The sequence below is a fragment of the Glycine soja genome, chromosome 17, assembly GCF_004193775.1.
Source record: "Glycine soja cultivar W05 chromosome 17, ASM419377v2, whole genome shotgun sequence".
Taxonomy (NCBI): domain Eukaryota; kingdom Viridiplantae; phylum Streptophyta; class Magnoliopsida; order Fabales; family Fabaceae; genus Glycine; species Glycine soja.
The window spans coordinates 11,505,774-11,531,361 of record NC_041018.1 but is presented as its reverse complement, the minus strand read 5'-3'; the positions used below and the strand labels follow the sequence as shown (position 1 = coordinate 11,531,361).

Sequence of the window (25,588 nt, the reverse complement as noted above, 5' to 3'; positions counted from 1 at the left end):
CAGAGGAAGAACCACCAACTCCATTGTTTGACATTCATGGAACCCTTATGCCAGGTTCATCCTCCGTCCCTGCTTCGTGGTGATGAGTTTCTTGGAAGAAAGATGAACCAACTTGCAAAATTACCTATGTCTTCGTGATGATGAGTTTCTTATTGCACCAAAACAACAAAGGAAGAGCCACCATACCATACAAGCTACAATATTAATATAAAACATATTTTAAAAGGAAAATAAAGCATTTATAATATTTAAAGTATGCCCCTCAACTAGAAAAATTATTAGCATCTAAGATCATCATCAATAATCTTGATCGGTGATATATACATAATTTAATATTTTAAATTGATAAATTCCTTAAATTAAAGAATAACACATTTTATTTTTGTTAGATGATTAATGAATATTTTTAATTTAGTGAATATATTTTTTATTGTTCACACATCAAATAATTATTATGAGGGATCGTGAATAATATAATAATCTTTAACCATCTAATAATTTTTTTGATAGATATATCTTAAAAGTTTAAAATAGTAATAAAAAGGAAAAAAATCTAAAGAAATTAAATAAAAATATTAATATGAATATGGATGAGAACCCAGAAGCAGCATTGCATAGGGAGGGATTATTTTATTCCCTCCATTGGCCGTAGTAGCAGCGTTGTGTGGCGGTGACAACCATGGCCGACTCATCTCAAGACCTTGACCAACTCCTCGATAGTACGCTCTTTCTTCCCTACTCTCTATTTTTTAATCATTTTTTTTATCTCTATCTGAGATTGCTCCATTCGATAATTTCAGGTGCTTTGGATGATTTTCAGTCCTTCAACCTCAATCCTCCCCCTCCAAGGTTTTCCCCCTTTGTCCCTGCAATTTTATCATTATTATTATCATACTGAATTTTGAAGGTCGTTGTTTAATTATTATGTGATGTTTTGGTAGTGGGGAAGCAAGTGCGAACAAGAAGAAGGAGAGTCCTTCTTTGGCGTCGGGGGTGCAAGGATTGGGCATGGGTTTACCCGATTTGAGAACGAAGAAAAAGGGGAAACAGAAGGCTGCTTCCAAAGACAGCCACGTGTCGGAGGCGCTCAACAAGCTCAGGGAGCAGACCAAAGAGGCTGTTAAAGGGCTGGAGTCTATTTCCACACCCACTGCCGATGATTTGGGGAAGGATGCCTTGATGGAGGATTGGGTGAAACAGTTTGAGCAGCTTGCTGGCTCTCAGGTATTCTTTTTTTAACTTCTTCTAACCAATTTGTTCTTGAATTTGATATCAGTTATTAATTATTTCTCTTGTCAAAGCGCTTTAAGTTTGTTATCTATTTGTTTTTATCGGCAAATGTTAGTGGTTAGAATGTCAGTTTTGTTAGGAGAGGGGATCAAACCCACAACCTTTCTCCCCTATCTTTCTCTATTAACCATCCAACTCGCCTTATATCTCCATGTTATCTATTAACCATCCAACTCGCCTTATATCTCCATGTTATCTAGTTGTGAGGTGAATATCGGTTGTGGATTTAACGGGCAGTTGATTGTGTTTTGCATATTCTCATGGGGTCTTACAGTTTGAGAATGTTGTGTTAGATAACAAAAATTAGAAAACCAAAACAGCAAGCATAGCAGTATTATTTAACAATATTAACAATAGTAACCAGAATTCTAAAGAGAATGAGAGAAAGCACATGCACACATGCAAACACAAGAGATTTAACAAGGTTCGGGAAGTATGTCTACGTCCTTAGGAGCAAAATAACTGTTTCTATTTCTTATTCATAAATAGTAAAGTTACATCACAGTATATAATATCACGCATACCATGGGCTTTACCCATACCCCAACCTGCTTCGTAATCCAACAAAAGGTGGCCCTTACGCTCCACTCCAATATTTGTCCGACCCATAAAATATGAGCCATACACAACACACAGAGAATCAAACACACAAGGAATGCTTATAATAACAATCAATTAATACATAGGATAAATATAACAGAGGAAGAGTTTAGATTAGCTTGGGTTGAAGTGCGCAATGTATTGTCCTTAGATAGAAAACACCTCACTGAGCTAGTAGAAAAAAATGTTTTCCGCTCCTCTCCCAGGAGATTAGTCTCTCACCTATTGGGTGGGGATACTCTGGAAAATTGGAACAAGATTAAATTTTGACAATAGTGTCATTTGTTGTGTTGTACTTGTGGTAATTAATTTGCCTGCTGCTGCATTGGACAATCGTGAACTGTGGCCTGGTTGGCATGTTCTGTTTGTGATAGAAGTGTGTGTTTTGTTAAGTATGGATTGGTGGTGAAGAGATGGTTATTAAGGGACTTCATCTAAGATGCACTGATACGATACAGGTATTAGATGCATATCTATCTGGTGAGAGGAGTGTCTTATTGTGAGAGGTGAGATCATTAAATAGATATGTGGTTGAGATGTAATTTCTTAACAAAATTCCTTGTCTTTCAGTCCAAAATCTTTTGATTCACCTAAGACTGCATTAGCAACCTTCGTAACATTCTTAGGCATCTCATCCCAAATGAGGTTAGTACTACCTTGTTGTCCCCAATTACCTTCAATCATTTTCTAAAAGTTAAATGTTGATCACTCTTGAGCAACCACCACTTGATTCTTGGATTTGTATCTTGTCGAGTTTGATGTTTATGATGCTTTAAATGAACATCAAGGATTAAAACCATATGTTGTACTGTGACATTCTTTCTTACTCATATTAGAATTCCACTTTTATAAGTGATTGTTCTTCCGCTTATTAAAACATGCGTTTATGCATATCTTAAAATATTAACTTGCAATGTTGGTATATTTAGGGTGAGATGTGGGGTGGGGGAGGGCAAAACAAAAAAAAGAACTTAACCATTAATAGCTCTGGTATTTTGGAGTGGTCCACCTATGAGGTGCTTTTGAACTGATGCTTGCTAGAACCTACTTTATTAAGGAAATGGATTGCTCATATATAGCCTTTATTCTATTATGCTCTCTGTTTATATTTAAATTGAAAATTGGGTTATTACTTATTTTTTATGTAATGACAAAATCTGAGTGCTAATACTTTACAAAGCTTTGGTACTACCATTGTGATGGCTTACTACGTTTTGTATTTTCTGAGTTTGTATGCCTTGTGAAATTATGCATTCAGTTCATCCTAGATTTTGGCACATATTTTGGGGATGTCAAGTTTTTCTCTAATGGAATGCAGTGATCTTATTTCTTAATGTAATACCTCTGCTTCATATATTACATTCAGATGGGTGTCTGTCATCATGATTGCAAATTATTTTATTTGTTTTTTATATTCAATTTATAACTTCCATTTTTCTTAAAGATGTCCAAAAATATATGAAGAATTCAAGTTGGAATCTATTAATTAGGAGAATGAAAATTAAGAGAAATTTGGACCGTATGAACTTTGATGTGACTTTTTCTGGGGTTCGCATGGAAAAGTGATTAGTGATTGATGATAGTTGAGCAGAGCAACCAATACCATTGGGGCCTCAAATACTGCTTTCATTTACAAACTTGGCATCTATTATATCTTCTGTGAAATGAGATGAGGGATAAGTGAATTAAACTAAACCAAAATAATTCGCCAAGTTTGGTTATAGATTTTTACTATGATGAAGCAAGTGATTAAGGTCATCAAAGATATTTTAACTACTTATGGTGCTATTTTAAAATTCTTCATGATGGGAAGACCATGTCTTGACTTCCTTCCCTGGATTTAATGCTAACAATGTTATCAATTTGTTAGGACATGGAATCTATTGTGGAGACCATGATGCAGCAACTTCTGTCCAAGGAGATTCTTCATGAACCAATGAAGGAAATAGCAGAGAAGTATCCTAAGTGGTTGGAAGAGCACAAATCCAGCTTAAGCAAAGAAGAGTATGATCGCTATTCACACCAATATGAACTGATACGAAATCTTAATGAAGTTTACGATAATGATCCCGGAAACTTCAACAAGATTGTTGAGCTTATGCAAAAAATGCAAGAATGTGGACAACCACCAAATGATATCGTCCAGGAGCTTGCTCCTGATTTTGATTTAGCCAGTCTTGGCCAGTTGTAAGTCCCCTTGGAATCTTGAATATGCAAGCTTAGGGCATGTGCTGTTGTTTATTACCCTATGTATGTAACATTAATCTTTATTTATTTATCTTGAAATAAGACCCTCATTAGAAAATATGCATTGTTTATTTTTAGCTCCCTAAATACTCAAGTAAATGATTTGTCTTGCATTAATAAGAGTTATAAGTTAACTGTAGAGCTGCTGTTTATAGGTGAAGCTTATTATATCATATCAGTTGAAACTTATAGTTGATAATCAGTACTCACCCAAATAAAATGGCTACTTACAATCTGTAAATTTTTTTTTTTTTTTTTTGGGGGGGGCGGGGGGTAGGGTAGCATTATATGTCACATAAATGCAGTAGGAATTCAGTAATCTAACTTGGGAGGAATTACTACTGCTGAAATGGGTATTAAATCATCATATAAAAGCTACAATTTCATGCAGGATTGACTAGACCCTAGTTGAGGAATGAACCACCAACATTAAACGTTTGATCCTCCACTGGGCAGCATGCATTGTCATTCTATTCTTTTAGCTTTTCTGGAAACTTACTTTTTTAATATATATATATATATCATGTAGTTTTCAACTACATTATTGTATCTGCATCAACTGAAAGGAACATTTTCTTTTGCAGATCTCCAGAGATGCTTGAAACTCAGCCAAATTGTTGCATAATGTGAAGCTATTTCTTCCCTTTTACTATGTTGCAGCTGCTGGTTTACAGTTTTTTAGGAATATTTAATTTTCACTTGTCAGAATAAAATAGTTTTATGCGCTACAATGTTTTTTCCTACTTACTATAAGGTTATGAGGAATCCACAATTAAAGCCTCTTTTTAAGGTTGTATATGATGAGTGCTTGTCTATCAATATTTTCTCTGGAAGCTAATAGATTACGAGTTGCAAACGAAATTTGCTTTCTGATATTTTGAGAATCATTTCCTATCATTCCCGAGATCCCTGAATCCTTGAATATGATGATGTCCATAATAAGTAACATAAGCTATTTGATTATAAGGCACTAATTGGTGATCATAAGAGTATCTTTACTGTATGATCTTGGAGTGGGTTCTTGCACACAAGAATGGTTCTTCCCAAGAACCAGCAATAGAGAGTGATGCAGGTTCTACACTGTGTAAGAACTGATCCTGAAGAAGAACCCCGAAGAATCTCATTGTTTTTTTTTTTTTAAAAAGTATTTTTTAATGTCCATTGTTTAATGACTTCTAGAGGGAAACGACTAACTCAAGAGCCAAAGAAAGAACACCAGATCAAAATCAAATACAGTCCAGGCAACAAGAACAATTCATCCAACAACAACAATCAAAATGATAAATAATAAAAAAGAAAAGACAAATCTAATGCACGAACAGGTTTTCCCCCAAACTGTCATTCCTTGACAGAGGAGGTCCGATGATCTTGATTCCAGAAATAGAGTAGGGTGGGGCAACAGAGGTAATTGTGTGGGAATGAAAGAAAAAAAAAAAAAAGTGGAGGAGGAGGAAGAGGAGGGCTCATGTGGGAATTGGGGGGGAAAAAAATAAAAGAAAGTGGAGGAGGAAGGTAAAGTGTCATTGTGAAATGTGTAGTTGCTTGTCACTCAGATAACCAGAGTAGGTGAAGAAGAGAATGTTACAAAAATCTACACTTTACTCATAAAATTTAATCGTTTGTTATTAGGGCATCTGATCAGTATTGTGTATTTTCTCTTTCTTATTAAAATATTATAAAAGTAGATACCAACTTAATCCTATAAATTGAGAAGATTGGTGATCACATGTATCCCAACTATTATTCTCATTCTCATTCTTAATTTCTCAAACTCAATTTTTTCTAATCTCATTCTCTTGTTTTAGTTTCATTTTCACAATCTATATCTCAATTCATTTTTTCCCTCTAAATGGATCCTCATGAGTTCAATTCACACCCTCATCAATCTAGAAGAGCAAGCGAAAAGAAGTTACAACATCTTCTAAATTCTAATAATATCAATTTGTGTGGTACGGAACAATAAAAATGACCGAGACAAAATAGATAGAGAACATAATGATGTTATATGATATCCTAATGAAGGATACATTTATCATGTGTGGAAGTCAACGATTAAACTATAAATTGTATATTAGGTGTAAGTTAAGTAATTAATTTAATGTTGTAATTTTTTTTTTAATTTCCCTATCTCTCTCAAGGTTATGTATTTCTAATTTCTAATCAATTTAATTTTTAATGATAAATAAAAAAATATAATATTAATTTTTTATTTGTTGTTTGATAATTAAAATGTTATATAAATAACTATTTAAATTTAAAATAAAACTATAAAAATGTAAAATCTATTGTGGGACTAAAAAAAAATAATTTAAGTACTCAACATAGGTTCTACCGTTATAGAAAGATGAAGATACTAAGGGCTTGTCTATCAATATTTTCTGAAAGCAATTACATTACGAGTTACTGCTAGTTGCAAACAAAATTTTCTTCTAGTTTTTGCCTTGTGGCCTTTATTTTCATTCTCATAAAAAAAAGTTGCTTTCTGATTTTTTGACAAACATTTCCTATCATTCTCGAGATCCCTGAATATGAAAGTGATAAGAGAATGTATTGAATTAAGATAAACACAACGAAAAAGTTTATTCATGTAAGAATTAAGAATTTATTGCATTTGAAAGTGATCAAAGAATAATCAATATATCCATAAAAAATAAAAAAGAATAATCAATATAAAATCCAGGCCATCGAGTATATTTGTCAGTTACCTAACAAGAAGAAATATCTCTTATTAAATATTGAATGAATGAATTTCCTATGGTTAAACCCAGAAAAAAAGGAGATAATGACATCAATAGTATTGGATAGACTGTAACTGTGCAATTTCCTATGGAGTTTTTTTTTTTTTCTTTGGTTGATTGGAATATTATCAGTTAACTAAGCATCAGAGGGTGCAATCCAGTGTCTTCCATTGACAAAACTCTTGACAAGGAATGGATGTGCAGATTCGAAATCTAGCTCTTGGGCCAATGGGACTCCACGTATAGCCGCTGCTCCTGGTCCCCAGCATTTGTACACTCCAAAGAACACAGTCCTGAGGCAGTGGAATTCAATATTAGCCCAAATCATAATAAAATACCATAATTAGTAAAGTGATTAATTATATGTATAGTATGAACACGTACAAAGAAGTGTGCTATGAATTATAGCCAAAAGAAAATTTGCATGATCTAACACGATTAGTAATATTCTCTAGCTTATAATAAAAAAAAGGTTGGTAAAAGTTAGGTCTTACTTGTTATTGTTGGAAGTGTTCCAATCAATATCATCCCAACCACCATGTGCAACTATGCCGTCAAAGTAAGTGTAGGCATAGACAATCCTGGAGTACTGGCCCATTGCACGGCCCACGTAAATTGGGCCTGTTCCTGTCACCTTGCACCGTACGAATGAGAAGCCCGTCTTCTCGTATGGGAATTGCCTGTCTTGGGCTGCTATTGACCCAAACCTCGTCGCAATTGAGTGTAGCCTGCAATCCTGGACCAATCTATACTCTCAGTTACCCCAACAACTAACTAAAGGCTTGTTTAGATTATAATAACCCAAACATGTTACTCTATCAACTTTATATTTAGATTATGGTTTAGAAAGTATTTTTTTACAAATTTCAATTTACAATAAGGAATTCCAATGTATTAAATAAAGAAGAAAAAAAAAATTAGGCTTATATGAGTACATCTTACAATTGAGCATAAATGAAAGTCACGTGTGCAAGCAGGTAAGAAAATTCAAAAAGAGTTTACAAGACTCTTTCCCAAAGAGCCAAGGGCGATGGAGCATTCCAAATATCAAAAGCCACAGACATTATGAAACCAAAAGCCAAAACAGTAAAGCTGTAGAAGTTAGAAATCTGCACCCGGCTTAAAAAAAATGACAAAAGAATCTAAAGTGCGTGACACATTGACATTTTGATAAGTGATGAGTCTTCTGAAACAAAGGTTAAAGGTACATTAATATATGTCAAATTGGCAAAAAGCTCATACCCTTTTTCATGCAACCATGTCGTGCCCCACTAACACCCTAGCCAATTTAAAACTACTGATCTTACCCAAATGGATAAAAAAGATGGAACAATAATTTATTGAAATGTTTGTTTCATTATATATAAATATATAAGAATAGTGTGACGAAAATAATTTTCTGCAGACAATAAAATAAAAATAAAGAAGTAAAATAGTATATAAATACACAAACACCAGTGAAATTGATTAATGAATTACCTTGTACATGGACCTGCCATTGCCAAAGATGAAATCTATGGAGCCCTCGATGTAACATTCTTTGAAATAATGGCGGCCAGCGTCGTCGCAAAGAGTGTCTTGTGCACCGTAGAATCCACAGCCGGAGAAATAGGCTTTGTCTCCGGATATGCGAAACGCCGCCGCTTGCCACCCCTCCATTCCCGGCATGGGTGCCGGTGCTGTGTTCTGCACCATTTGATATTAATTTATTGATTAATTGCTTCTAAAGTTTTGGCGGAAAAGGAATCGCACTCTACATATTCAAAGTTCATAATAGTATGAAGTAGTGATTCATGGAAATGGACCCATCTATGACTTAATTATTGACTTTATGATATCATCTTAGCTATACCGCAACTCAAGCTTTGCACATTAAACTCCACATTTATCCAGAAGAAAAAAAATATATTAATACGGAACCCTAGCTACTTTTAAAAAGACGCAACAAGGGAATGTTTTTCTCTTCTGTTCTTTACAAATAGCTAGGAAAATGATTTTTGTACAATTATTCTGTGTATAACAGTTCCTTTGATTTTTGTGAAATATTTTTTTGATATACATGTTTATGAAAAAATAAAATTTAAGTGAGAAATAAAAAAAAAATCATATATGATAATGAGATAGGATCGAAGTTTAAAATTTGATGAAACCTTAACCGCAGTGTTAGTAGTAAAAAGAATCTTTACACATGCAACAAAAAGTCGCTAACTGCTAATAAATATATCGATGGTGACAAGACATAGAGTACAGGCTTTGGGGTTGTTAGTTAAAACATGCTTCACATGACGTAGTAATTACAAAAAGACATATTGAAGAAGAATAAGAGTGTCATTTTAAGGAATTCGATCATTTCAAAAAATATTTTTGGACATCTAAAAACCTATTTGACAGCTAAAGAGAGAATAAATAAGCATGATAATTAGTAATAATGTGACTAAGAATAGAAATAATGTAGTGTTAAAAAATGACAGCTGAATTGATTTTACCTTGAAGCTGATATTCCTGGCAGAGAAATAATTGGCAAAAACAGTAACAGAAGCAGTTCTGTAAGTACGCAGTTGTTGGCCGTTGGGACCAGGGTCACTAGCCCTATCATGCCATTCTATCACCGTCACATCCCTTCCCGCACCTTGAAACGTAATGTACGGCTTCGTCACGGGCACTACCACCTTCTCTCTACACCCACAAAACCCAACAGCAAAACTTATTATTAGTTACTAATTATATCATTAATTGTCAGAATTATTATTAGTGAAGAGTGAGCTAATAACACTGAAATAATTAAACAACTTTCTAGTGTAAACACTTTGCGCTCATACACTGTGGAAACAATCTATTTAATGAAAATCGTTGGGACCAACGATCATGAGAGTATTACGAGCAGAATTAATCTATGGTAGATGCCGACCAAAAAATAAGTTGTAATGTGTATTAATTAATTAGTGGAAGAATAATAGTACATGTAATATCCGGCGCTTATTTGAATAAGGACGTTCATTCTGTTGTTCTCCGGGACAGCATTGACGGCGGCTTTGACTGAGCGGAAATGGGCTCCGCCGTTAACGTCAACGGTGATTACTCGGTGTCCGATGGGCCCCACCCACTTAGAGGAGTTTGTAGAAGGCACTGTTTTGGGGGTGCTGTCGTGGTAAGTTGTGCATGTGACATGCAATAATATGCAAGTGAAAACCAGAAGAAGCATTTGCATTGAGATGAAGAGAGGAGCCATAAGGTAGGTAGGGAACACTATAATAGCATCGATCGAAAGCGCGCGCGGAGAATATACAGAGGTTGTGTGTAGCTAGAGAGAGAATGAAAGATAGCTATAGTAGAAGAAAAAACACACCAGATGCAATGTGGAAGTGGAAGTACAAATTAAAACAGATCAATTGGCGAGAGGGGTATTGAAATTTATAGCCTGAGGCTATTTGGGTACCTTGTGGCTAGCTGATTAATACGATCACTGCAGTGTTAGTGTTACTCTATATATCTCTATATATATAATATAATTTTCTATTTTAAGAACATATATAGACGAAGATATATCCTCGTCTTTCCAACGGTCACTTTTTGTTAGGGTGTATGTTGTTTCGACACACAAACAATTCCATTTTTTTTATTCATAATAATAAATTATTACATTTAATTATTGTAATAAAGGTGTTTACAATATATATATAAATATGAGGAGATATCATCATTTTTTTCAATATATCTTAAAAAAATAAATGATAAAGATGAAAAATAACTCTAAAATAATTACTTTTGAAATAAATGAATCTCTTTTCTACATATATTATGATTACATTAACAATTTAATCCATTAAATTTTAAATTGTTTTCTATTATAATAAATAAATAATAATAATTCAATTAGCCTAATTACACATTTCTTAATTATTTTGTTCAATTACTATAACAAAAATAGAAAATTACAATTTAAAATTTCTGACGCTAATTGTATATATTAGTATTTAGTAATAAATATTTTATTCATTAAGTTGTGTCTAATAGGTGTATATCAATTCCTTTTTATTTTTTTATTCATAATAACAAATAATTATTACATGTAATTATAGTTATTAAGATGTGTATATAATAATTCATATATATATTATGATTGCATTAACAAATCAATCCGTTAAATCTATCATGATAAATAAAAAATAATTATTCAATTAGTCTAATGTAATCAAGAAAAATATATTTAATAATAAATATTTTATTGAAAGTTCTATTGTTATTTACTAATAAATATTTTACTTTATTAGCATGCATGTAGTAATAAATAGAATAAACTTAAATATTCTATTAATAATTATACTAATTATATTCACAGTTATTCTATTATAAAATAATAAATATTTTATTATATTAACGGATATAAACCGGACCCCTGCTTGCATCAGAACAAAAAACAATAGTTCCCTCCATTGATTTTACTTACATAGTTACAAACGGATAGATAACGTGTTTTTGGTCTAATGACATGCTTAGCACTAGCTTAATTAGAGAATTTGAGATTTGAGAACGTTGATTGGGGTGGCAGTGCGTACAAAGTCTAATACCCTAAGACATGTGGGTCATCTCCTCCCAGCCTCAGGTACTGTCGTCATGTCCTTAAAGTCCAACTATTATTAACCCGTGACTCTATTTGATAAATTCCCCATTTCACTCTCCACTCTTGGCATTTGTAAATTGCAATTCTGGCCATTAGGCTAATTGTACTATACACATTAATACAAAATATTACTTCTAAACTTTCCTATAAATCTTTCTATTGTTTTATGAAAATATTAAATGAGAATAAATATATTTGATGGGATAGAAATCTAAAACGTATTCAACATTTATTGTAAAATATAAGAAATTAATATAAAAGTATTTATAACTATTCTACATCAACTTTTCACAAAAGAATTTTGATAACTAAATTTTCACTATTAGTGGTTAGTAGTGGTCTTCACTTCAAATCCTTAAAAAAAAAACAGTTGAATAAAAATTTGGCAAGGAAAATTGTATTTTATTATCCGTAAGAAAAATGTATTATTTATAATAATTTTATTTAATTAAAATTGAATTGCTTAAATATTTAACGTGATAGTTTAAATACACATAACATTTTATATATAAAAAATAAAAATTAGTTTTAAAAACATTACTTGATGCAACTTAATTAATACTCGAGTTACTTAAAGAAAGTCCAAGTCTAAAGATTCATTATTCATCACCGTTGTGATATTAATTAATATTCTTAATAAAATTCTTTCAAAATATAATCCTTTTTATAAAATCAATATTATATTAAATATTTTTTTCAAAATTACCCTTAATCAATACTTCACACATTAATATAATAGTCTTTTTAAGTCTATGTGAATTCTTTTTTCTAAGTCATTAATATTTACTTATACATTTATATCATTAATTAATTCCAAAAGTTACTTGTTTTTCACTAGTAACACCAAATACAATAAATACTTTTTAATTAATTAGGTGAGGTGAAAAGTTCTTAATCCATCAAATTTGTATATGAATTTGTCATTAATAATGAAAATTTTGTATAATGAAAATAAATGAGTAAAAATACTATTTAATTAGAGATAAAAATATATATTAAAAAAATTACTGATATTTGTTTATGGAATTCAACAGATTAATTATTTTTTAATAGTATTTTCCTTGTCCACGTCGAATGAAGTTGCCAATTGCCAATGTCGTAAAGCATGTGTTTTTGTGCTTCAAACGGTCATTTGGAGTAGTGTGTGCATAACACATGCATGATATGGTCCCAGCATTATGAATAGTAGTATTTTTTGGTATCCTTCCATAAAACCTAAAGAAAGTGATGAACAAACCTTTTTATCTTTCTGGGCAGACAAGTTGGCCCCCACTTAACAATATTTTCGAACGTTGAAAGTTGGAAACAGAACCACAGTCTACGATCCTCGATTTGGGTAATTGGGTTAATGATAATATTTATGATTCTTTGCCTAAAGTTTTCTAGAATCACTTTTAAGACAAAAAAAAAATGAATTTCTTTCTAAATTGTAATTAGTTCTTTATTAGTTAATCATAATTAATTTATAGATATTATTTCATTTTTTTAGAAAAATTATATGAGTGACATTTTACAACAAATTAGTTAATAAAAAATTAATTTAAGTTATGAAAAAAAATTCATTTCATTTTTTTATTTTAAAAATACTTCTAAAAAAAACTTACTCAAACACACATTATACTACATACTTTGTAGTGTTTTGCTGTCGGAGAAAATAGATGTAAATTTCGTTGTGTATATATGCTTAATTTAAAAGTGAAATGGGCAGCAGAGGTCAATGACATTCGACAGTGATCATGGAAATAAAAACAAAAAAAATTAAATAAATGATTGTAGTTTCATCATTTCATGGAAGCAGTTTCGAAAATACTAGTGGCTTTTGGCTGTTAACAACAAGTATTATTCTAGTAAGACTTGAAACTGTTGTAAATCTTGATACCATATTTAATTTATATTTAATTCTTTCGGATAAAAAAATATTATTCTTAATCTATAATCACGATTTCAGGTAAACATTCTAAAATGAAATGTTGACAGGTTTGGAATTTACACCATATATATAGCATTAGGTTATCAAGATTTTATGGATTTCGATAAACATATGAATTTATTGTAATTGATTGTATAAACTATTGCAAAATCACCCTAACAATATCCAATCAGGTACCAGAGGTGATTTGTGATTTTCTTCACTAAATCACATTAGTTTTTCAGTGGGATCGACGTTTCTCTTCTTAACGAGGAATATAAAAATAATATTTAGCTTTTTCTTTTTTTAAAAAAAGAGGATTATAAAAATACGATGTTATTTGTATAGGGTTCTTATAATCTGTTAACGAGTTAATATTGATAATTTATTCATTAAACCACACATTAATTTTGGAACTTTATGGAATTACTAAATTAGACTACTTAAAATCAAATAGAAACTAATCAATCAATTCAAAGATCCTTTCTGTGAAATTGAAGGTCTCATTACTAGATGCAAAACTAAAATAATGAAAGAGATTTTGCAAGGCTTAATTGTGGAGATAATTAAGGAAAGTTAAAATCAAAGTAGATTAAAGGCTACAATAATGAATAACTTTGATACAAGTTGACTATGATTAGAGTCCAACTTGAAGGCAACATCAAAAATTTAAATTCACATTATCAAAGTGGATTAGAGGTTACACTACTAAATCACTTTTATACAAATTGATGACGATTTGAGTTCAACTATCACTTTTATACAAGTTGATGACGATTTGAGTTCAAAACAACATGAAAAATTTAAATTCATATGATCAAGAAGTATTCACATGATCAAAGTGGATTAGAGGCTACACTGGATCACTCTTATACAAGTTCATGATTATTTAATCTCAACTTGAAGACAACATGAAAAATTTGAATTCACATTATTATCAAGAAACATTCATGGGTTGGAGTTTAATTAGTTTTTTAGTTGAATAGTTAGTTCCAGTTTCTTATTTTTAATGTAATTTTGCACTTATTTTTCTTGTAATAAGTTCATATGCCTTTTTAATTATTCCATTCCTAAATATAAGATATTTTTTGAAATATTTTTATTCTTTTATATAGGACAAATTCAACACTACTTACTAAATTAATGAACTTTTTTAATAGCTGTAAATTAATTATAAGTATATTATATTTAAGGATGGGTGTGAAGTATTTTTTTCCTAGGTTAGTTTTACTATTTTTAGGCTTCCTAAACCATCACGATGGTTAGGGAGTCTTAATGAATCATTGTAATGGTTAATTAGTAAGAAATTATTTCTAGTGAGAAATAAACGTCTAGTATGATGCTTAGTAATAAGTCATTGCTAGTAAAAAATTAATTTCTAGCTAGTAGAGTGTTAATATAAATTTATTTCTTGTCCTTCAAGAGGTGCTTAGTATAGCCTATAAATAGTAAAAATCGTGAGAACGGTAATATTCACTTGCACATATTACCTCATTTTTTTTCATTATAAATAAATAAATAAATAACTGTATTATGCTCTACAATGACAACAAAAAAAACTATAAATATGGTTTAAGTATAGTTTGAAGTAATATTAGCATCTAAATAATTAGCTTAAATACGTTTCTGTTTTCTATAAGTCTATTATTCTTTTAGTTTTAATTCATATAAAAATGTTATTCTTTTTTTAGTCTATTCAATAATTAATGTGTTGTTAGTCTTTCATTTGAAATAAAAAACGTACATGATTTTACAGTTCAAAGATTAAAAACATTTTTTTTAGTAAAAGCTGATGTAAAAGTATCAGTTTAGAAATTAAAAAGATTTAAATATATTTTGATCTTTGATTTCACTTTTTAGTTTTACTCCCATTTTTTTTTTGGTATTACAACTTTTATTTATTTTAGTGTCCATAGTTTTGGATCCTTTTCTTTTTAATTTGCACTTGATAGTACAGAAGTAGTCGATAGGAACTAAAAAAAATCAAAATCACAGAGATTAAAATAAAAAATGTGAACGACTAAAAACGGAAAAGATCAAATTAGATGAATCATAAAAAAGTTTAAGCCAATTAAAAACTTATTTAAGCTTAGAATTGTTTAACAGAACGTCTATACCACTGCTATGCTGCAATATTAAAATTTAGGCCCATTAATTTATTTCAGGTCTTGAGGCCTAATTGGACGCGTCTTTGGGCTCCCTCGTCCTATGGCACCTTTTCTTCCATCTCAGCTAGTACTCTATCATTTTTTTGTTGCTGTTGAATAACAAGTAGTCTAGCACACAATAGATAACCAATTAACGATTGCCAAAAAGTCAATCAAATAATGACCGGAAAACAGTTTTATAAAAAACCCTAATAACACACGTTTATTTGTGATTGAATTATTGTATAAAATTGTTCTATAACAGTACTTAGATATTAAACTTTTTTACATAAAGTAAAAAAATTATGCATTGACAGTGTAAAATAATGTACACTGTCATCCAATTACAACTCAAACAATGATTTATGATGACTGAATAATAGTATAAAATTATTTTACATTAAACTCTTTTATATATGGCTAAATTGCAATTTGAAGAGAGGTTGAGTGAAAGAGGTCAGGATTAATAGTCTTTGATTTTTTTTTTGCATAGAATAAAAAAATACTAAAACCATAAATTTTAAAAATTAGGAAGATTAAAATTACAGTTTAGCATGTATTTTTAAGTAAATTTTCTTATTGATTATATTTCTACTAATAACGAGTATTTAATATGATTCATGAAATTTTAAGTTAGTTTTAGTTTATAAGAGTATTTATTTTGGTACACCATTCCTCTTCTTCTTCTTCTTTTTCTAACATACCATTCCTCTTTTTTGTAAAGCATAAAATCCTGGTTTCACTATTAAAGAGTCAGTTTGGACATTGAAGCTGTTGCGTTATGAATTCGTTCGTCCATTAGTTCATGCGTGCATGAGTATGATCCTTAAGTTCCCCTAAGTTTGCCTCTGTAATCAACATTGACCTTTAAGGCTTGATGCAAATATTTATTATGCGTTATCAAGATAAAATTCCAATTCTAATTGGAGAAGCGTACTCGGAGGACGCATGAAAGTACATCTAACTTTTGTCCAATATTAATATGTTTTCATGACTGTGATACATAATTGAGACGAGTTTTCTTCAGTTTTTACTAAGAGTGCCAATAATATAGCAAAGAAATTCATTGGTTGTTACTAATTTTACTAATGCAGAACTCTCTCATCTTATTTAACTATCTAATAACAATTTTAAAAATTTGAATACAAGAACCAATCGTGCAATAATTGATACAGATGTATGCGAAAAAATTGCAAAACAATCTATGTACACACTAAGTCCCCGATGTTCCTCCTCCTAGTAAGTGCAGCATGGCCATCTCACTCCAAAAGAATGTATATAATTTCAACCGTAACATCATAAAGGTGCTAAATCCATGGCACTTCCTCCCCTTCAATTTCCAATGAGCTTCTCAATTGTCATCCATGTCCCCAAGCATTCAATCATGCTCAATTAGACAACTCAGTACAACTTGTTAAACCAAGAAGGTGGTGAGGATTCTCCTAATCTTGGCAAAAAAGCTTCCCTTTCTAGAGACTGATGAAGCCCTGCCATTATCCTAGTCATAGAAGCCCACACAAACGGTGCAGCACAGAATGCATAACCAAAAACACACAATGCTCTCACCACCCCATCTGAATACCAAGGAAAAGCCATGACAATCAAGGCACCGGCGATCCCGAGCCATGGCATCAGAACCGGCAACATTGGCAGCAGAAAGGCATTGACCGTAATTGAGCACAATGCAAAGACACCAAGCAAGTAGAGAGGCCATCCCAACAAAGGGTGAACCGTGGGAGGAATGATGAAGAAGGGTGTTGTGTAAGCCGCAAGAATGCTCCACAGTGCCACAAATTTGAGGATGTTCTGCACCAAGTTGATGCTCTTGTCGGAACGCCTATAGCATAGCTTTGAGAGACTTGGCCTTGCAAAACGTTTCATTGCTATTATTCCCAAGTATATTGCTGATTGAATGAGTATCACAGCCATCTCCGCACCATACCTGTAGTAAATTATAGACCAATTGTTACAATGACTTAATATTTGAGGGGAAGATCATTTTAAAAGGGTTAAAAATTAACTCAAATTATGTGACAGAAATCAAAGTGCTACTATATAAAATAAAATAAACATAATAATCTGTGGATTTATCTATGTGTTTATAGAAATTGGTCTTGCTTGAATAAACTTTTCAATAAACACTTAGAGGATAATTTAGTTTCCTAACTTATACACTTCAACTTTTATTGCAGTTTTCTCGTTTAACTTCTTCAAAAGTTGATTTTAACTTATAATAAGCTAATTTTAACTTACCAAAAGAAGTTTAATTTATTTTCTTTTCTTGTAAGTGTCTGTTTATTGAAAAGTTTATTAAAACAGGATCCTATTCTGAAATTCAGTGTTTTCAAGTTAAAATGTACTAGTAAATCACAAAAGATCACCATCACTATTTGTTTGCAAAAAAACAAAATGCATCCAATATCGACCTTACCCCAAAGTTTGGCGACGTTTTTCGTGCCACTGGAGGCCTAATGGCAGAACAGGCCAGGACCACCAATACCATGGCTTCAACCATGGTGCCCCTGGGAATGTGATCACACTATTTGGTCCACAGGGTATGCTCCAGCGAAGTTTAAGATCTGAAGAAGTTATAGGACTCATATTAGCATGAACTGGGTTGATCAGAATTGCATTAAGCATTCAAAAGTGCAGCTTCAAAAACTAAGGTATATACTTACAATAGTAAGATGCATCCATCTGATAACCTAAAGGAAGCCTATATGTTCCATCAAGCTTGGTGGCATTAGGTGGTGGGTGAAACATTGGCTTATCAAGCAACTCTGGGAAATAGCTAGCTATGAAACCCTGGTCTGCACCATCAGGATTTTCTCTCCCATTCCGTAATTCATGAACCATGTCCTTGAACACGGCCATTGATGGCTGCAAATATCAAATAATTAGAAACTATAAAATAGAGATAATCAAGTGTGTGTTTGGTTTCATGTGTAATTGCTTTTAATATGATTTTAGATAAATGTTCTCATGTTTAATTTTATATTGAATAATTTTTTTTTCTTATGACATATTCAACAATTAATTTTGATTCAGAATTAATTTTAAATTAAAATAATTTCGATAACTTTTATATTTATACTAAAATAAAAATATACAAATATAGATAACATCACTTTCAAAATTAATTTTATAAAATTAATTCATTCAGAATCGAAACTCCCCGAAACATTTAACACAAAAAAGTGTGTCATGCTAGTTAAGGAGTAGCATTTAATATACTTTACTTTATAGATATCTACCACAGATATTCGCCAACGGTATAAAAAAAAAGAAGAAGAAGATATTTGCCAACTGACATGTGATCTATTAAATGCTATCAAATCAATCAAGACTGAAATAATTTTCTTAGTATAATAATTTTATTTAATTGAATACAGTATTTTCTTATTTTCCTGACGAGTCTCCTAAGTCCTAAGAGCACCTATCAACAAAACATTTTCCTTTTTTCAAAGCACTGATAATATTACTTTCTTCAGCTTATACTATTATTTATCTTTTGAGGTAATATACACTATTAAAACGATTAATCAAATCCATCCAAAAGGGAGTCAATATTTTCCTTCCCCGTATATGAATCACCTTAATTAGAATATTGATTTATTAAGCTGCTTTACACCATAGAGAAGGACAATATTGAAGCATTAATTTAACACGATTTAAAGGTAGCAATAATTTATGTGAAATTTGGAGCTATATTGCAGTTTAGTAGATAGTTAAATTGTAGGGTTTTTCTTTGGAAAAATGAAATGGTATGTACCTTCAAGACGAAGAGTCCTGTGTGAAAGACACAAGGATTGATAAAGACCGCACAGAATTGTCCACATTGAAACAACTCGTCCGTGTTTTGGAGGAAGAGGTTATCAGCGTCCAACATCACCACCCTGTCATAGTCCACTAAGCTCCACGCGTAGAGTTTGTTCAACGATAACTTGAATCTCTTGTCAAAATTATCTTGATGCTTGTAAGGATTGTCCAGATTTTCCACTCTTACTACTTTCGCACCATCTTCCTTTTCACTACACGATCCACCAATAAAAAACATCAAGGCTAGTCAATTATCAATTCATCAAATTAATGCCAATAACACGTCCATACACGCGACGCAATTATGTCCAATGTACAAAATAGTAAAAGGCAATTATACTTCAAGTTGTGCACTGTCAGACTCAGGGGTACTCCAACAAATTGGTTTTCTTGCTGATTTTGATGTGTCCAATATTTATAATCGTCCTTTTCTTCTTCTCTCATTATTTTTCATTGAGTGATTAGCTTTTGTTTTCAACAAAGTCGCTTGAGTGACAAATTGTTCTGATAACTAATATTATAATGTAATGACTTCCAAGTGTAAAACTAGATGTTGAGAGTTCCACTAGCCAAGGGACTAGGGATCAAATCAAAATATGATTAGTCATTCATTAGTACTTGTTAGCTAAAGTTGTGAAAATTCAGATAAGACAAATAGCCGGCAATCAAATTAGGCACCATGCTCGTCTTCATGATTCCTCCATGCTTTGGACTTTGGAGTAATTGATTAAACTAAATGATGAGTAAGCCTGTTCTCAAAGATTAAAGAACCCTTGTTAGCACATCTAAGAAGGAGCAGTCTCGTACTCTACAAACAAGTGTGGAGATGTCCCCACAAAATTTTCATCTACTATCTAATTAATTATGGCATGAAATTAGGGACCACTGCACACGACCGTCTACAGCCCTAGCCATCAATTTCATTAAACCTGTCACAACTCATTATGAAGCCTCATTAATAGTAATATTATTAATTAGTAAGCACGTTATTACTCCTATCTAACATCTTTAATATTTCTTACGTCCCTAAACTAGAGATATTTTAGCATTTTTTATTTATTCAAAATTATTAATTTTTACAATTTAAGATTAAATTTATAACTTCTTTCACCTATTTTTTTTTTTATGCTGAATGAAATAAATTTCTTTCAGCTATACTTCAACTACACCTTTACTTATCAATTATTTGATTTTTATTGCTATCTAAATTAGACATTAGTACCCAATCCAAATGTTCACTTATGTTATCTTCAACAAGTCATTTCAATTGGTTTCTATTTTTTTATTAGTTAAAAGTTTATTTAATTATTTGATAAATAAATATTTTTAATAACTTTTAACATTTTTAGAAGACTATTTAAAATAATGTCTTTTAAAATATTAATTTCTAATTTTTAAATTTTTACATTTTAAATTTTTATCCTTAAAATATTTATTAATTTTTTATTATCCTTTTCTAAATAAAACAAGGTTTTCGAACAATTTTATATTAGACAATTTATTTTCACTATTACATTAATTAACATAATAAAAATAAAATGAAACTCTGCAAAAAAATATCTACTTAAATGTATGTTTTCTTTATTTTATTTTAAACTTGATTAAAAATAATTTAAAAAATAATAGTTGAAACTAAAAATACAATGAAAATAATTTATCCATAAAAAATATAAGATTTTAAAATTATAACACCTCATAATATATTTTTATCTATAAAATAAAATTAAAATTTACATAGAAATATCATAAAATATGTTCATTTAATTTATTTTATATTTTTCAGCTGGTTCAATTTACAAACACTTTAATTTAATAAAATAACTTAATAACTTTTGACAAAGTTTTTCAACTTTAAACTTTTTTTTTTCAATTTTAACCTAATTTTTTTAACTTTTAACTAAATTTTTAGAAACTTTCTATTTTTTTTTTGTCTCGGGAACTTCCAATTTCTTTTTCTCCATAGTGTATATATATCTTAAAAGAACGTCAAACAATTTTCTTAATAAAATAATTGATTAAAAATTGTGAAGTAATAAAAGAAAAATTTAAATATAGTTTATTATATTATTTTCATTTAAAATTTACTTTAATAACTTATATTGATTTATAATGTTTTTTAATACATAAACTATTAAAATAAAATTTCAAAATTCTAATTAGATTGACGTACCAAAACATATTTGGACTAAGTTTTATCCTATTAAAATTCAATGCATTTTTTTGTTGACAGAGTAGTACTTGCCGGCCGCAAGAAACAATAACCAAACAGGAACAAGACACGAAAGAACCTTGAACAACCATCCCATTTCTCAAGGACGTTGAAACCATCGTCAAACACTCTTCACTCTTGAACTTCACGCGCAATCCTAAAGTCCCTAAGAACACCATCGCCCCTCACAACAAACAACACATAACACTTGATGTGACAACTTACACTTAAAAAAGGAAGGAAAAAAAATACTAACTTATTATATTAAATTTTTTTAATATTTTTTTATCTAATCATCTAATTAAAAATTATCATATATAATAACAAAATTATAGATAACTACTTGATAATACATTTTCATAATAATAATGTCATTTTTTAACTAATTTAAAAATTAAACAACCTGATATAATTCTTCATTTATTGATGAATAGTGTACAAATTTTAGACAATCCATATAAGAGGAGTGTAACAGCATACACGGCAAGACACTCTTACTATCATTGGATAATTGACTACAAAATTAAGAGAAATATTCATTAGTCAAAATGACAAAAATTAAGAGTGTGTTTTCTGTAAAAATAAAATAAATTATTATGAGTGTGTTTATAATATTTTTCATTAATAGAAATTATCATTTCAAATTGACTTGAGTGGGGGCAAGACTCTTACGTGGAAAAGAGGGACTAAATTTACAATTTTTTTTTAAAAAATTAAGAATTATCTGTATTGTTTGCCTTGCATATCTCAAAGGATGAAAAGAAATCCATAGAAATTAAACTCCATTGAAAATCCGATCCTAGCTCTACCCTAACACAGAAAGTGAGCGTGGAGCCAGGCAAAGTAGTTAACGGGACTTGAAAATTTTCAAATCGGACTAGGACATCAGCATCTATGCCCATAAATCCTTTAAGGCATTAACATTATGGGTTGTCACTAGTCACTACACAGTCAAATCGACCCAAACCGAACTAAGGGTCCCAATTCCCCAACCAGATCCTCATTTTTTATGATATGAACTCCTTTTCATTTTCCTATTATTTTTCCTCCTTTTATTCAATCTCTATCCTTGGCGAGGGACAAAGATTTTAAGTTTTTAAGTGATTGTTCCTCAGTTTGATAAAGGTAAAAGAGAGCTGAAAAAAATTAAATGAAATAAACACTTAAATAAAGTGGAAAAGTAATTTAAACCGAAATTTAAACTTCTTTAAGATAAAACTTGGTGTTTGTGGATATTTTAGTTGAAAGATTTTAAAATTCAAGAAATTTTAAACAAAAATTTCAATTGATTAAAATTAAGGAATTCTAAATTCTAACTAAAAGGAAAGAATTTGAAAATTCTTGTTATTCTCGTTCGCTCTTTCCTCTTTCCTGTGACCTTTCCTCAAACTCTTGCTCGACTTTCTCTCACTCTCTCGCTCGACCCTCACATTCACTATTACTTTCACAATTCCGTTGCTCTCTGGTTCGTTAATTTCTTATCTTTGTTTTTTTTTCCTTCTCTAATCTATGATTAACATGGCTCTTCCTCTTCGCAGATCGATCCGGTGCCGACAGTGGTGCTGCATTGACGAGCAAAGACAACATCAGATTTCACTCCATTGTTTACTTAGTGAAAACCATTCTCTTCATCTTCAAAACCCAAATCCAATGAAACTCACTCCAGATCTCTCGTAGATCTTGCAACCTCAAAAAGGACAAGCATGCTGAAGTTGACATGCCGGCTGCACCAGAAGCTGCTGAGCTCCCATCCTCGAATCGAAGTCAAATGAACTCGTAAGCCGCGGATTTAGTCATGGAGGCAAAATCAAGTGCGGTGAAGGAGCAAGATAGTTACAAGGAGGTGGCAAACCTTTTGATGACAAAGGAGACCCACATAAAGGAAATTGTGAACCCCATGCAGCTTTGCAACTAGATTAACAAGGGGCTGTGACATGGACTTTTTTTTTGTTAATTTTGTTTGTATAGAGGAGATGTTTGTGTTGTGCTTGCAAACGCATGAATGATGAATCGTATTGTGCAGACTACTTGCACAGGTTAGTTTGAATTTGATTCAAGTTTGAGGGTTGCGTTGTTACCAAACAAATATAATGTTTGTGCTTAAGAAATATTACTAATCGAATGTGCACTTGAAGTTATATTTTTTGTGCTTAAGAAATTCAATTAACATTTTCAAATAAAATATTTCTTAAGCACAAACATTATATATTTTTGCCATACACAATATTTACTGATTCATGGTGGCAATTAGTACTTTTTTAGTTAAAAATAAACAAATTTAATTTTTTTTATCTAAATACAAAATTTTAAAAATAAAAGAATTTCAGTTAAAATATTTAAAATTTAATTTCTTTACTCAAACACACTGAGAATATATGAAGAATTTTAATAATAATTAAGTTAGTATTCCTAAAATCTTTTTCCTTATTTTTCAAAAATAAAATCCTACGAGAAAGTCAAATGATCTTTGTAAGAATACTTCGAAGTCCTACAATAATGGCAAAGTTCTTAATTACTACTAAATAAATCTCTTTCCTTCTTTTTCAAAAATAATAAAATCAACCAAATTCCGGGGTGAATAATAAAGCAACACATATCCGAAACCAAATGCAAACACAGGTTACAAATAATAATATAATAAAAGTAAATAAAAATAAAGTGGCAAATGATGGGGAAGGAGTGGGACTTACAGAGCTCGAATCCATCGAGGAGGAACATCAAGGGAAGCAATGACAACAAGATCGGCTTGAGCGTCGAGCGTAGCCAGCGATTTGAGAAGCACGCGTATGGCTATGTAGAATTCGTAGTCCCTCGGCGTACCTACGTACATCATCGTCGCGTAAGCATTTCTTTTTCCTTCTTTCACACCGGAAACACACCAAAACCCCGATAGCAACACCAACAACACCACCACCAACGTTCTCATAAACCCTGCATTTTTTGAGTCACCTCGCTTATTCGCCCACGCCATCAACCACCAAAAAAATCAGAGGAAAACAACGAAAGGAAGTGTTAATTGAAGCGATGATGAAAAGAGAGGTGGTGGAATAGGGTTATATGTAGGAAGTGAAAATATCTATTTGCAGTAGTGGAACTCTTGTTTTAATTTGAGCGTGTCGAAAAGTAGTGAGAAGGTGGAGGAATAGTCTTGGAATTAGTCAGTTTTGGGAGGAAACCGAGGGAAAAAAGGATTGAATGAAGAGAAAGGAGGAAGGCAGCTTTTAAATGCTACCCAAGATGCTATTGCTACCCCCATACGAAAAGGAATCTACTCTTATAAGTCATAGTTTACTTTTAATGTTTTTTTTTTATAGATAAACCTTCATATTTTAGATTAAAATTGTGTCAGATTTTCTTGGATTATTATTCATGATTCATTCATCTAAATTTTTTCAATATTTAACCCTCTCGTCATTCACAATACATTATTTAATTTTTAATACTCTATATGTAAAACAAAGTAAAAAAATAGGAAAAATTATAATTTTAGCCTTTTATTTTATTATTTTATTTTAACAATTTTGGTTCTATTTAGTCCTTTCTTCAATTTATCACATATGGTTTCTTGAATCATAAAATTAATTGAGATTATGTAGACAATGCATTCTAATCAAAATTTACTATAATTTGTAACAAATGGATGCATAAACGAAAAGAATTGAGCTTGTCACGTTAATTCGTACTATTGAAAACAAGTTTCTCTAAACCAAAAAAATTGACCCATTTTGTTTTTTTTTTCATTCATTCTTGATTGAAATGAAACAAGTTGAATAGATATAAATTCATTTTTTTGTATTCATATGGTTGATTTTTAAATAAAAATATATATTTCTCTATTTCATATAATCAGCGTTTACTGATAAAAAATATATATGCTCAGCGTTTAGATTAAAAATCAAACCAACTAAAGTTAATCTAGTAGTTAAAAGTTTAGATAATATTTAAGGTTCAAATTTTGTTGCAGTCATTGTATATGGGAAAATATTTGTTAATGAAAAAAAAAATATA

General features: G+C 30.9%; 3 protein-coding genes and 1 long non-coding RNA gene across 4 annotated transcripts; 2 read left to right on the top strand and 2 right to left on the bottom strand.

Annotated features, from left to right (window-relative positions):
* Positions 1–587: 587 nt before the first annotated feature.
* LOC114391882 (peroxisome biogenesis protein 19-2-like) lies at positions 588–4,998 on the top strand. The gene is made up of 5 exons (XM_028352881.1): positions 588–719; positions 801–849; positions 942–1,224; positions 3,761–4,077; positions 4,722–4,998. The coding sequence occupies exons 1-5, from the start codon at positions 680–682 to the stop codon at positions 4,765–4,767; spliced, it is 735 nt and encodes a 244-aa protein (XP_028208682.1). The 5' UTR covers positions 588–679; the 3' UTR covers positions 4,768–4,998.
* A 1,785-nt stretch (positions 4,999–6,783) lies between these two features.
* On the bottom strand, positions 6,784–10,353 carry LOC114392949 (probable pectinesterase 68). The gene is made up of 5 exons (XM_028354212.1): positions 9,836–10,353; positions 9,362–9,551; positions 8,355–8,561; positions 7,370–7,611; positions 6,784–7,168 (listed from the first exon to the last, which is right to left on the bottom strand). The coding sequence occupies exons 1-5, from the start codon at positions 10,102–10,104 to the stop codon at positions 7,012–7,014; spliced, it is 1,065 nt and encodes a 354-aa protein (XP_028210013.1). The 5' UTR covers positions 10,105–10,353; the 3' UTR covers positions 6,784–7,011.
* A 6,287-nt stretch (positions 10,354–16,640) lies between these two features.
* Positions 16,641–24,841, bottom strand: LOC114391888 (putative glucuronosyltransferase PGSIP7). Its single transcript, XM_028352888.1, has 5 exons — positions 24,271–24,841; positions 19,325–19,583; positions 18,231–18,432; positions 17,984–18,131; positions 16,641–17,494 (listed from the first exon to the last, which is right to left on the bottom strand). Exons 1-5 carry the CDS (start codon positions 24,549–24,551, stop codon positions 16,954–16,956), a joined length of 1,431 nt encoding a protein of 476 aa, XP_028208689.1. The 5' UTR covers positions 24,552–24,841; the 3' UTR covers positions 16,641–16,953.
* LOC114391889 lies at positions 22,837–23,697 on the top strand. The gene is made up of 2 exons (XR_003662190.1): positions 22,837–23,045; positions 23,119–23,697. It is a non-coding gene; the product is annotated as an uncharacterized LOC114391889 (long non-coding RNA).
* Positions 24,842–25,588: the final 747 nt, after the last annotated feature.